This window comes from Salvelinus sp. IW2-2015, linkage group LG20 (genome assembly GCF_002910315.2).
Source record: "Salvelinus sp. IW2-2015 linkage group LG20, ASM291031v2, whole genome shotgun sequence".
Classification (NCBI taxonomy): domain Eukaryota; kingdom Metazoa; phylum Chordata; class Actinopteri; order Salmoniformes; family Salmonidae; genus Salvelinus; species Salvelinus sp. IW2-2015.
The window spans coordinates 78,563,787-78,575,524 of NC_036860.1; the positions used below are offsets into that span (position 1 = coordinate 78,563,787).

At 44.1% G+C, this 11,738-nt stretch overlaps 2 protein-coding genes and 1 pseudogene across 2 annotated transcripts; all 3 read left to right on the plus strand.

Annotated features, from left to right (window-relative positions):
• Nucleotides 1-11,738, plus strand: part of LOC111980133 (potassium voltage-gated channel subfamily A member 1-like) — a 167,818-nt pseudogene that overhangs the window by 112,282 nt on the left and 43,798 nt on the right.
• On the plus strand, nt 2,698-5,972 carry rundc1 (RUN domain containing 1). The gene is made up of 5 exons (XM_024011616.2): nt 2,698-3,174; nt 4,219-4,377; nt 4,495-4,693; nt 4,827-4,922; nt 5,011-5,972. Exons 1-5 carry the CDS (start codon nt 2,782-2,784, stop codon nt 5,871-5,873), a joined length of 1,710 nt encoding a protein of 569 aa, XP_023867384.1. The 5' UTR covers nt 2,698-2,781; the 3' UTR covers nt 5,874-5,972.
• Nucleotides 8,291-10,420, plus strand: LOC111980724 (large ribosomal subunit protein eL27). The gene is made up of 5 exons (XM_024011636.2): nt 8,291-8,381; nt 9,103-9,185; nt 9,332-9,501; nt 10,055-10,165; nt 10,332-10,420. Exons 2-5 carry the CDS (start codon nt 9,105-9,107, stop codon nt 10,378-10,380), a joined length of 411 nt encoding a protein of 136 aa, XP_023867404.1. The 5' UTR covers nt 8,291-8,381; nt 9,103-9,104; the 3' UTR covers nt 10,381-10,420.

Below are 11,738 nucleotides of genomic sequence, written 5' to 3' on the forward strand. Positions count from 1 at the left end.
ATGTGGCTCAGGGAAGGATTGGAATGTGATATAAAACTAGTTGTAAGCTACTATCAAGATTGACACAGAGGAGCATATAAATGACAAGAACTTAGTACTGTTTTACAATGTTTGATGTTACCTTTTAAACAGGAAGAGTTTTTTTTTGTTGTTGTTGACCATATGAAGTGCATTGTGCCTCATAGTTTCAGGTATACCTTTGAAATGCCTTTTACATTTAGTCTGTCATTGTAAATAAGAATTTGTTCTTAACTCACTTTCCTAGCTAAATAAAGGTTAAATAAAATAAATATGCCACCCTGTGGCTGAACTGATACTGTCTACTTGGGAAAACTTGAAATATATATTTTTTTACCTTTAAAAACAAATTCTTATTTTCAATGAAAACCTAGGAACAGTGGGTTTACGGCCTTGTCCAGTGACATAACGAGAGCTTTTTACCTTGTCAACTCGGGGATTCGAGCTTGCAACCTTTCGGTTACAAGTCCAACGCTCTAACCACTAGGCTACCTGCCGCCCCATATGCCCTCCGTCTAGTCCAACGCTCTAACCACTAGGCTACCTGCCGCCCCATATGCCCTCCGTCTTGTTGCTACCACGTTTTAAGTAAGAGATGGATTATCTCACTTCCTTGTGTTTTAGAACTTATGCCATTTTAAATAGTCCGTAATGATTCAGGTTGTTGCTACCAAAGGGAATTAATTTGCTGTAAAATGTGAATAAAAAAATAAGTCATTGCCAAATCAATTGTACACTATGCATGTGTTGGTTTGTGATCAGTGTTCACTCAAATCTGTGCCCAGTATGTAACTATAGTAGGCCTTGCAAGTAAAAAGGTAAAAACTCAAGAGGTGATAAAGGTGAGTACCGAGTGGACTACATTTGGAGAAAAACCACATTCAACGTCTGATACTAATTACCAATCACTGGAAAGTTTTCTGTGGGTTTTATGGCGGACTACACCCAAAAAGGTGTATTGGCGCCACCAACTGGACGGTTGGAAACCAATAAAATATAATGAATAAATCCATACGTAATAATGATACTAACTTAATCCACCCTAATAAAAAAAATGGTATATAGACAAAACAAACTCCCACTTCTATTTTAGATCCCCATATCTCCCTTCTCAGGCTCTAGGACCTGAGAGGGTGGTACGGCTTGGGGCAATATTCCATAACTCCTTTGCTGTGAAATCTTTCTGCCCCAGGAACCACTCCACCGCAATCACTATGATTTCTATCTTCCTGAACATTCTCCCCACCTTGGCAGTGTCAATAATTACCATAGCTATAAATGCCACAAAGTCCACCTTCTTAACCTTTAAAACGTCAGGGTCCTGCTGGTGAAAGGCAACCCCTGCAGGCTAGGCCTATCCACTACCTTGGACTCTTCTGGAGCACCATTCAAACCTTTTCATAGCTGCTGCATATGAAATACTCTGTGCAACCCTGACTAAGCCACCTCATTCTCTTTCACCCTTGTGGGGCATTCGGAAGACGTGGCTTCATTGTTCCCACCGCAATTGCAACATGTCACATATTCATCACTTTTATAAACATATGGTCCCTTCCACTTGGACATCTTGGCTTCTCCCTTCTGCAAACACTTGCTACATGACCGAAAGCTTCACAATGATCACACTGTATTGATCTTGGTATAAATGCTCTGACTCTGTAGTTAATATACCCTAACTGCACTTGAGTAGGGAGACTCCACATCAAAAGAACAAATAGACTTCATTTTCTCACCATTCATCACATGATTCATCCAACGCGCTTCAATTACTCCAGGAGTATTTTCCATCTCTTCAAAATCAACTTCCCACGAGACGCCTGCGGCGGCCTGATATAACCCCCTTGAGGGGTTCCCTGTTCCGAAGAGACACACATGACACTTTAAACTTTTTTATTTTATTTCACCTTTATTTAACCAGGTAGGCTAGTTGAGAACAAGTTCTCATTTACAACTGCGACCTGGCCAAGAATAAAGCAAAGCAGTTCGACACATACAAGTTAGAGTTACACATGGAATAAACAAACATACAGTCAATAATACAGTAGAAAAAGTATATATTCAGTGTGTGCAATTGAGGTAAAATAAGTGAGGTAAGGCAATAAATAGGCCATGGTGGCGAAGTAATTACAATATACCAATTAAACACTGGAGTGATTGATGTGCAGAAGATGAATGTGCAACTGGAGATACTGGGGTGCAAAGGAGCAACATAAATAAATAAATACAGTATGGGGATGAGGTAGTTGGATGGGCTAGCAATTTAGAAAATCGATTAATTAAGGTAAATTCCTTCTGATCCGCAGAATCAAAACAAGCCCGCCTCTCGTGATCATCACAACCTTCACTTTACCCAGTGCTCTCTCCACCAGTTTGGATAACTCAAATGGTTTCTTCAAGATTGGTACTCTGCTCAACCACCGGATTAAACACCAACACACCTTACTCCTACTATTCTCGTCACTGTGCCCCACTGGGAAGTTATGCTATGGATAGGTTAAAATGGCATATTGCTGTTTCTTGCAGGGAGTTCATATGCACACCAGATCAGTGCTTTTACGATGACGTGGCACTGTTTATGACGTGTTGGAAGCCCGCCTCTCCATTTGACGTAAGAATCTATCAAGATGGCGATGCACCTGCTTCATCGGTGGTAATTATTTTAATTTCTAAAACGGTGTACATAAACGATAAAACAAAGCGTCGTTTCCAGTTGACAATAACTTTAATATCGGAGGACAACGTTGTCTTTATTACCTTTCAAACATGTCGACAGAGGAACTGTCAACCTCGGACAGCGAAGCTGCCTTTGCTGGGGCTGGCGAGCGATGGGCGCCCGTCGGCGCTGTAGCCAGTCCGGAGGATGAGAGCGGGAAGGGAAACGCGGTCGAGCCGAGGAGGAAAGGCTCAGCTGTGTCTGGTGAGACGGAGATGACTGCAAGATTGAGGAAACTGGAGGACGAACAGGGCTTGCTGAATTCCTCGCTCCTCGCTTTGACATCTCATTTTGCACAAGTGCAGTTCCGCTTGAAGCAGATAGTTCACGCTCCGAATGATGAGAAGGAGAGGATGCTGGTAGAACTGGAGGAGTTTGCTTTCAAAGGCTGTCCTCACGTTGTGGGATGCAGGCCACAAGATACCCAACAGCTCGAAAACGCGGTAAGTAGTCCATCTAGCCCACGGCTGGTCAGACTTGATAGATCTAAGAATGTAAACAATGGTTCCTCTTCAGTAAGTGGAAAAATTATGTCAACACAAACACTCAATTGCTTGAGGTTGTGTGATTATGTAAGCTATCCATTATGTGTAGAAAAATAGGTTATGTTAGTCCCCCACAAAACAGACCACAGACAGACACCAATTTAGGCCTACACCAATGTCAGTACAGTGTTCCACCAGTAATACCTGGTGATGGGATGGGGGTGATTGTGGTGGTCACATTAGTTGCTGCCCTTACGTAGGCTGGTCGTCATTCAGTGTCAGTCGGACAGCTGTAAGGATGACCACTGGACACATATAGACTCAGACACACCCTGGGATGCAACACTCGGAAACCTGTGCGTACACACACACACACACACACACACACACACACACACACACACACACACACACACACACACACACAGGCAGTAGCAGCCACCGTCTTGTCAAACATCTCACAGGAATTGAAATTATCCGGGCGACTACCTGGCTTATGATTAAGGCTTTGGTTTGCATCAAAACATCAAGGCTGTGCTCTCTGTTCTGTTCCATGAAATCTGTTATCTCCAGAGGAAGATAGAAAATGGTGGTATCTCATCAGCACAATAAGTGACTCACAGGCTCAGTTAACATCTTCCAGAAGATCATTATCTCTGTAATAATAGCTTCTGTATGCACAACTAAACCAAACCCCATTGTTTACTCCKTGCAGRTCTCCATTTACCTTCGAGATAATGCCRGCTTATGTAYTACTGTCTTTGATTAAAGGTTTTCTTTTTCTGATTTCCTCTGTGTCTACATGCTTTACTTGTAGGAGGACCTGGTGAGTATGGCTACAGCTCTCTGTTCCTCTCCAGCATCTGTTTCGTCTGTCTGTCTTTAGTAAACATGCATGATGAATAAGGGCTGTGTATAGACCCTCCCCATCACTCCCTGTCCCCTTTGTACACCCCAGTCCTCCACTGACAGTGTATTCTGTGTTCTCTCTTCTCCACACAGAGTGAGAGGGAGAAGAGAGAGCGTCTGGAGGTCCAGAGGGAGAAGCAGAAGGAGCTCATCGTCCAGCTGAAGACCCAGTTGGATGACCTGGAGCGCTATGCCTACCAGGAGGGCAGCTACGACTCCCTGCCCCAGTCTGTGGTCATGGAGAGACAGAAGGTAGAGCTCCGTTCATGTACCAGAAGTCTCCTAAAAGTCTATTCGATACAATGTTGTTTCCTRCCCATGTGTAATGTCCTGGTAATACTCATGACGGTTCCACTCTTCCACTGCCAGGTAATCATTGACGAGTTGATCAAGAAGCTGGATGTGAACTTCAACGAGGACATAGGGAACCTGACGCCTGAGGAGCTAAGACAGAGAGTGGACGCTGCCATCGCTCAAATAGTCAACCCAGCCAGGGTCAAGGAGCAGCTGGTGGACCAGCTCAAGACCCAGATCAGGGACCTAGAGATGTTCATCAACTTCATCCAGGGTAGGTGGCAGTGGGCCTGGGATGCCATGTTGGCTGTGGTTAGGTGTCTTGGAAGCTCACTAATACACACTTTGTTACRGAAATATTCCACCAATATTCTGACTTACTACTGTATTTTCCCTTTACCCAACAGATGAGGTAGGGAACCCTCTTCTGTCTGARGGTYAACKCAGCCAGCAYCCGAGGACAGCAGGGCCCAACACCAGAGCCCCTGGAGGGAGGAAGAAAAGTCAGTTATCACCCAGCATTATTATCATAGGCTCTACAACATCACTCACAATACATCTGTTCTAARGATTKTCTTCTCCTGCRCATAGTGGACCCAGAGCAGGCCCAGAAGATGAGGCAGACAGGCTTGCAGCTGATCCAGCGGGCCCTGGCTGTGCTGCAGATCTTTGCAGTGAGCCAGTTTGGCTGTGCMGCTGGCCACGTTCCCCAGAGCATGTGGTCYCAGGGGGAAGGGGGCCAGGACTACGGCCCTCTGCTGCAGCGTCTGGAGGGGGCTGTAGACCGGGTTCGAGTGCAGGCCTCGTGCAGACAGCCCTCAGTAGATCACGTGGTCAGCTACAACAGCAGCTTGGCCCTGGGGTCCCGTGATGAGCTCACTGCCTCAGTGAGGAAGGAGCTGGCCATGGCTCTGAGAGACCTGCTAGCCCACGGTCTCTACTCCCCCTCCCAGGGCATGAGCCTAGTGCTGGCCCCTATCTCCTGCCTGCTGCCCTACAGACCTGGCCCAACAACCATCCACCCCTGGGAGCTCTTTGTGAAGTACTACCACTCCAAAAATGGCAAGGCCTTCGTGGAGTCGCCAGCCCGCCAACTCTCGCAGTCCTTCAGCCTACCTGTTGCGGGCAATCCAGTCACTGTCACACCCAAGCAGTCTCTGCTCTGGGCRATTCACTCAGTGTTGCTGGAGCACGATCGCTACAAGCGAGGAGCAGACTCAGAGTTCAAGGCTCTGGTATGCATGGCTCTGAACGAGCAGAGGCTAGTGTCATGGCTTAACCTGCTGTGCAAGTCAGGGGCCTTGGTGCARCCGCACTACCAGCACTGGAGCTACATGGCCCAGACAGGCTTCGAGGGAGCCCTGCGCATCCTGGGACGTATCAGCCACCTCAAGTTTAACCTGCCGGTGGACCTGGCTGTGAGGCAGCTCAAGAACATCAAGGATGCCTTCTGAGAAGGGACTGTCGAGAGACACCCAAAACATGCTTTCAGCTCACATGGTTACCAGGCCTGATTTAAGGGTAAAAAATAATACAATCAACTGGCCTTTGAGGACCGGAAGGCATGGTTTGGGTCTCCCTCAAGTGCTGAAATTATAATTGGCATAAAATATTTGTGCTAATGTTGCTTTATCTGTTTTACTTTAAATGTATCTTGGGTCATTGGGTCAAAACATTTTTGTTAGCATCCTGTCTAAAAACATGGCATGAATTCCGTGCAAAGCTGTTCAACAAAAATCAAGTGTGCATTGTTGAGATGCATTATATAGCAAATCTGATTTTTATATAGCAAATCTGTAACTAACATTTAATTTATCAATGCCCCCCCATAACCACTCAAAGGGAGCATATCAAGATCTTAATGACTTGTTACATTGCATTATATGGAGCTTGTTGCCTCCCCTTAGGAAACGCTTCCTTTATGTGATGTTGTTTGACTTGTCCCTATGGAGATGAAATACAGTAGCTCAGACCTATGCAGATAATATCGTGAGGTTGGCCTTTTACAGTAATTCACTACTGTATAATGATTACCTATAGAATGGGTGATCATCAATGTGACCAAATGTATAGTCATTCCCTCCCCATACTCTGTAGTATGGGCAAAAACAGACCAGTATCCTGCACTGTCACTAAACTGTACATTTTGTGTTCTCTACGGAAGAGAATAATATGGGTMACTACAGTTCACATTCACTGAGCATTGRTCTCTGTCTGTGGTTACTCATCGCTCCCCTGTTGTGTTCACAGAAGACGCGCACTATTCAATGCACTCAGGTCAAATGAACATGGCAACAGTGTATGCTCTCACCAATGAATGTACAAGAGAGGTCAAAATTCTAAAGATGTCACAAGTGTCCTGAAAATCAAAATGATCACTCATGCAGCATGTAGTGTCTCTCCGTTGAGAAATAAGCAGAACCTGCCTAATGTGTCTTAAAGAAGGTGGATAACGTAGAGACCCTGTATTAACTGCTGCTTCTTTACTGGTCCAAATGGAAGTGATTCAAAAAATTTATAAATGAACATATATGATTTAACTATTTAGCTTATATGTAATTATATATTTCATCGTCCATTATTTAAGATGGTTGTGGGATGTGATCGTTTTCTCTGTTTCTATTCGTTTTTTGAATGGTGAATGAAAACCACTTGAAGTGAAATCTTCCTATTACATGTGAATCACATGGGGTGTATCCTGAAAAGCTGAATGTACAAACCATAGATACTGTTCATTTCCACATGAGTGAAAACTGTTATCATCCCTGGTATGGRTTTTCCAACCCTCCTCATATTAAGGTATAACCTACTTTGTTACTGGTTAAGTGCTARTCCCAGACTTTCTGTTCTATTCTCTTATGGTCTATGGTATTGTATTGAGATCTATTTCTATTTTGTTGTATAGTAAATTGCAAATGCCTCAGCCGGACCACTACCAGACTATGCTTGGATCTGGTCTGTGCTTTACTGMTGTGCATCTCCATGTAGTGTATGGGAGGACAGGTTGTCCTACATCGAAAGGGATACTTTGGTTTGCATACTTCTGAGGTGTTAATGTGAATATCAATACCCCCTTCATTTAGCCTGCATTGTTACTTTTCACTTTTCAAATGCACTGTGCTCTTGTCAAAACTACTGTTAACACAAACATAGACGCACACATCACGATACTACTACTACTAAGGAATGTACATTTCTGTATGAAAAATTTGACTTAGTTACTGTCTCTGATTTGTTTTTGTTTTCTGTGCATACCCTACTGGTCAGATTGAGAAAAAGTTATACAGCTGTTTATTGTTTTTGTTCAATAACTATGAATGTGAGCAAATAAACTTATTTCAGCTCATGCACAATTTCTATCCATTCATTGCTTTCAACACACTTGTTGTCAATGCACATTAATAAGTCATATAAAATACAGGGGTAATAATGATGCCTGACACTTTTGTCTTTAGTCAAGTTGCAGGCCTTCACTTTGCATAGCAGCATAAGAGAACACTGGCAACTGTGCCAACAACTGAATAGGACACCTTGATTGCCACATGTCACAGAGAAACTCAATATAGGGCTGACTCTAGGTTCCCTTTTATAAGCTTGACATAAATGGCTCCTGAGTGGCGCAGTGGTCTAAGGCACTACATCTCAGTGCTAGAGGCATCACTGTAGACCCTGGTTCGATCCTGGGCTATATCACAGCCGGCTGTGATTGGGAGTCCCACAATTGGCCCAGGGTCGTCCGGGTTAGGATAGGCCGTCATTGTAAATAAGAATTTGTCCTTAACTGACTTGCCTTTTTTTTTTTTTTTTTTATGTATGATGTTCCAAAATAAAGGAACTGTTCCAGGACCAGTTCTGAGCAGTGTTCCGCTCGGCGGAAATGACGCATCGTTGATTTGATGTGAAAGGTCACGAAAATCTTCTCAACTTCCTTTCCTGCTAGCGGTGGCCACAGAATAGCACCAGTGAGTGAWTTTCTCAACYCAATAATCTTCAACCATCTTGATAAATCCTGACGTTTACATACTTCTTAATTGTTTTTTACCCTAAAGTATACGTTTAAGATCCGGGTTTGGGGATCATTTCCCTTAATTTGACATTTATATTGGAAAAAGGTGTACTTTTATATAGTGTCCGCTATCCATATAGTTAGCATTTCAACATGGCAGCTTGCTTGATGTGGTTCATGTCGATTCAAAACCAACCACTTCGGTTATGTAATTTATATAATCGGATAGACACAATGTGCTCGGTTAATGGCGTCCGATTGCCTATTTAAATGTAATTGCATGAATGTATACAACATCTCACCTGAATAGGTAAATAACAGTGATGGCTGTCTAGATGGGCTGGACAATAGAACGAGTCAAAATGTACTCACGGCTGAAAAACAGCAAAAGAACGTTGGTTAAGACATGTAATTTAACTTTTCATAAAATACCGTTTTTCGTTGCATGACTTTGCTAATTTACGTCGTCGTTGCTCCTGCAATCGCGTTCAGTCATTGGTCATCTGACGTCCAAGCCGACGTAGCTAGTTTAGCTAATAGCATACCGGTATTCCGTAGATAACAAAGATACTACTGATATCTAGAAGCAGTGAATATTGTCCCACATTGACCATTCCATGGCGTCTTGTCTTAGTAATAATGTTTTTCTTTTGTAACTCACTTCTCTTGTCACCCAGAGATGGGCAAGTTCATGAAACCTGGGAAGGTGGTGATGGTCCTTGCTGGGCGCTACGCTGGTCGTAAAGCTGTTATAGTCAAGGTAAGTTTGATCCTGAGCTATTGCTAAATGTGCATATTTCACTCCCAGTTTGATTAGTTACTGTTTGCTTGGATAAACCTCTTACAATGTGGTTCATAAACACTGGTAACTGAACAGCTAACTATATATTGATTCTCTTCCTCCAGAACATTGATGATGGCACCTCGGACCGCCCTTATAGCCACGCACTGGTCTCGGGCATTGACCGCTACCCCCGCAAAGTGACCACAACCATGGGCAAGAAGAAGGTTGCCAAGAGGTCCAAGATCAAGGCCTTCGTAAAGGTGTACAACTACAATCACCTCATGCCCACCAGGTCAGTGCCAGGTGGACATGGGAGTAATGGTTGTTTAGGTGGCTACCTGCTGACATGTGAGACTAAACTGTAGGTGACTAGCAGTATTGCATCCATGCAATATGTCTACATTTTTATGGAATTCTAGCAGTGGCCAAACTGACAGGGATCTATTAAGTAGGGTGCAATGTCAAGGAATGTATAGATGGTGTACAGAGTGGACCCTATTCTGTTGGATGTGGTGAACTACCCTTTCACACTCCTAAGCTATGTTGTACTGAGCTGGTCTGGTTATGTATCCATATCCACCATAGTTACAGTAGCTGTGCTGGAAAGCGCAATCTGAGCCAGCAAAGTACAGTTTGAGTCAGCACGCTAGTGAAGTCTAGCTTCTCAACACATTTCATCTATGCATGCATTAGTAAACTTAATAGATGGTTTGATTTTCATTCTTGATTCTTGGAATGTTCAGAGTAGTTGATGGAGAAGTTTTATCCACTCGTGTTTGTGTCCTTTATAGGAATTTGATGTAGGTGTCTTACTAAGCCTCTTGCTGTGTTTTCCCTGTGCTCAGATACTCCGTGGACATTCCTCTGGACAAAACCGTCGTCAACAAGGATGTCTTCAGAGACCCTGCCCTGAAACGCAAAGCCAGACGCGAGGCCAAGATTAAGTTTGAGGAGAGGTGAGTCTTTTCCCACACCAGGAACCAGGACTTGTGAGAAATGCACAGGTTCTTTGTCCTGATAATATCTGATACAAGTAGCGTAACTACTATAGGATAATAAAATAGCAGGCTTTTTCATCTCCATTGTAAACCTTTTCTAAAATGTTTTTTTTTCTATCCACAGGTACAAGACAGGCAAGAACAAATGGTTCTTCCAGAAGCTTAGATTCTAGGCGTCATTGGTTTCACTAATAAATGTATAAAAAAAATTGACTGGTGTTTTCATTTGTGGTTTTATTGACAAGTGTAAGATGTGTTGGAGATTACGCAATACAGCTGATTTATTGCTTCATAGAAAGCAGTAGAAAGGTGTTTACAAAAGCTGCTTGTTAATGATAATGGCATGAATTAACTTATTGGCCCAACCAGACTTGTGTTAACATGGCATTGACAAGTAAAAACAAGTGGAAATTTGTTGGAAATGCGGTGAAGTACACGCTTGTCCTTTTACATTTTGGTCATATCCATTTCCACACTATCATATTGGTCTAATGGTATCGTTATGGCACTGTGGTCACCAGGCTACTGAATGCATGTTTTCCAGCCACTAGCACACCTGAGAAATCTATTCAAGGTAATTTTATATAACACTCGGCAACAACAACAAAAATCCATTTTTCAGGACCCTGTCTTTCAAAGATCATTTGTAAAAATCCAATTAACTTCACAGATCATTGTAAAGGGTTTAATGCCCAGGGTCCCTGCTCATCTGTGTGGCTGTGCCTTAGGCATGCTGCAGATGTGGCCAGGGAAATAAATTGCACTGTCCGTATTGTGAGATGCCTAAGACAGCGCTACAGGGAGACGGGACGGACAGCTGATCGTCCTCGCAGTGACAGACCGCGTAACAACACCAGCACAGGATCGGTACATCCGAACATCACACCTGCGGGACAGGTACAGGATGTCAACAACTGCCCGAGTTACACCAGGAACGCACAATCTCCATCGGTGCTCAGACTGTCCGCAATAGGCTGAGAGAGGCTGGACTGAGGGCTTGTAGGCCTGTTGTAAGGCAGGTCCTCACCAGACATCACCGGCAACAACGTCGCCTATGGGCGCAAACCCACCGTCGCTGGACCAGACAGGACTGGCAAAGTGCTCTACACTGACGAGTCACGGTTTTGTGTGATGGCCGGATTCGCGTTTATCGTCGAAGGAATGAGCGTTACACCGGGGCCTGTACTCTGGAGTTGGATCGAGGTGGAGGGTCCGTCATGGTCTGGGGCGGTGTGTCACAGCATCATCGGACTGAGCTTGTCATTGCAGGCAATCTCAACGCTGTGCGTTACAGGGAAGACATCCTCCTCATGTGGTACCCTTCCTGCAGGCTCATTCTGACATGAACCTCCAGCATGACAATGCCACCAGCCAAAATGCTCGTTCTCTGAGTGATTTCCTGCTGGACAGGAATGTCAATGTTCTGCCATGGCCAGCGAAGAGCCCAGATCTCAATCCCATTGAGCACGTCTGGGACCTGTTGGATCGGAGGGTGAAGGCCAGGGCCATTCCTCCCAGAAATGTCCTGGAA

Coding starts and splice junctions, on each gene's coding strand:
- LOC111980724 (XM_024011636.2), top strand. CDS start 9,105: ATGGGCAAGTTCATGAAACCTGGGAAGGTGGTGATGGTCCTTGCTGGG. Junction 9,186..9,331: donor GTAAAGCTGTTATAGTCAAG/GTAAGTTTGATC, acceptor CTCTTCCTCCAG/AACATTGATGATGGCACCTC. Junction 9,502..10,054: donor AATCACCTCATGCCCACCAG/GTCAGTGCCAGG, acceptor CCCTGTGCTCAG/ATACTCCGTGGACATTCCTC.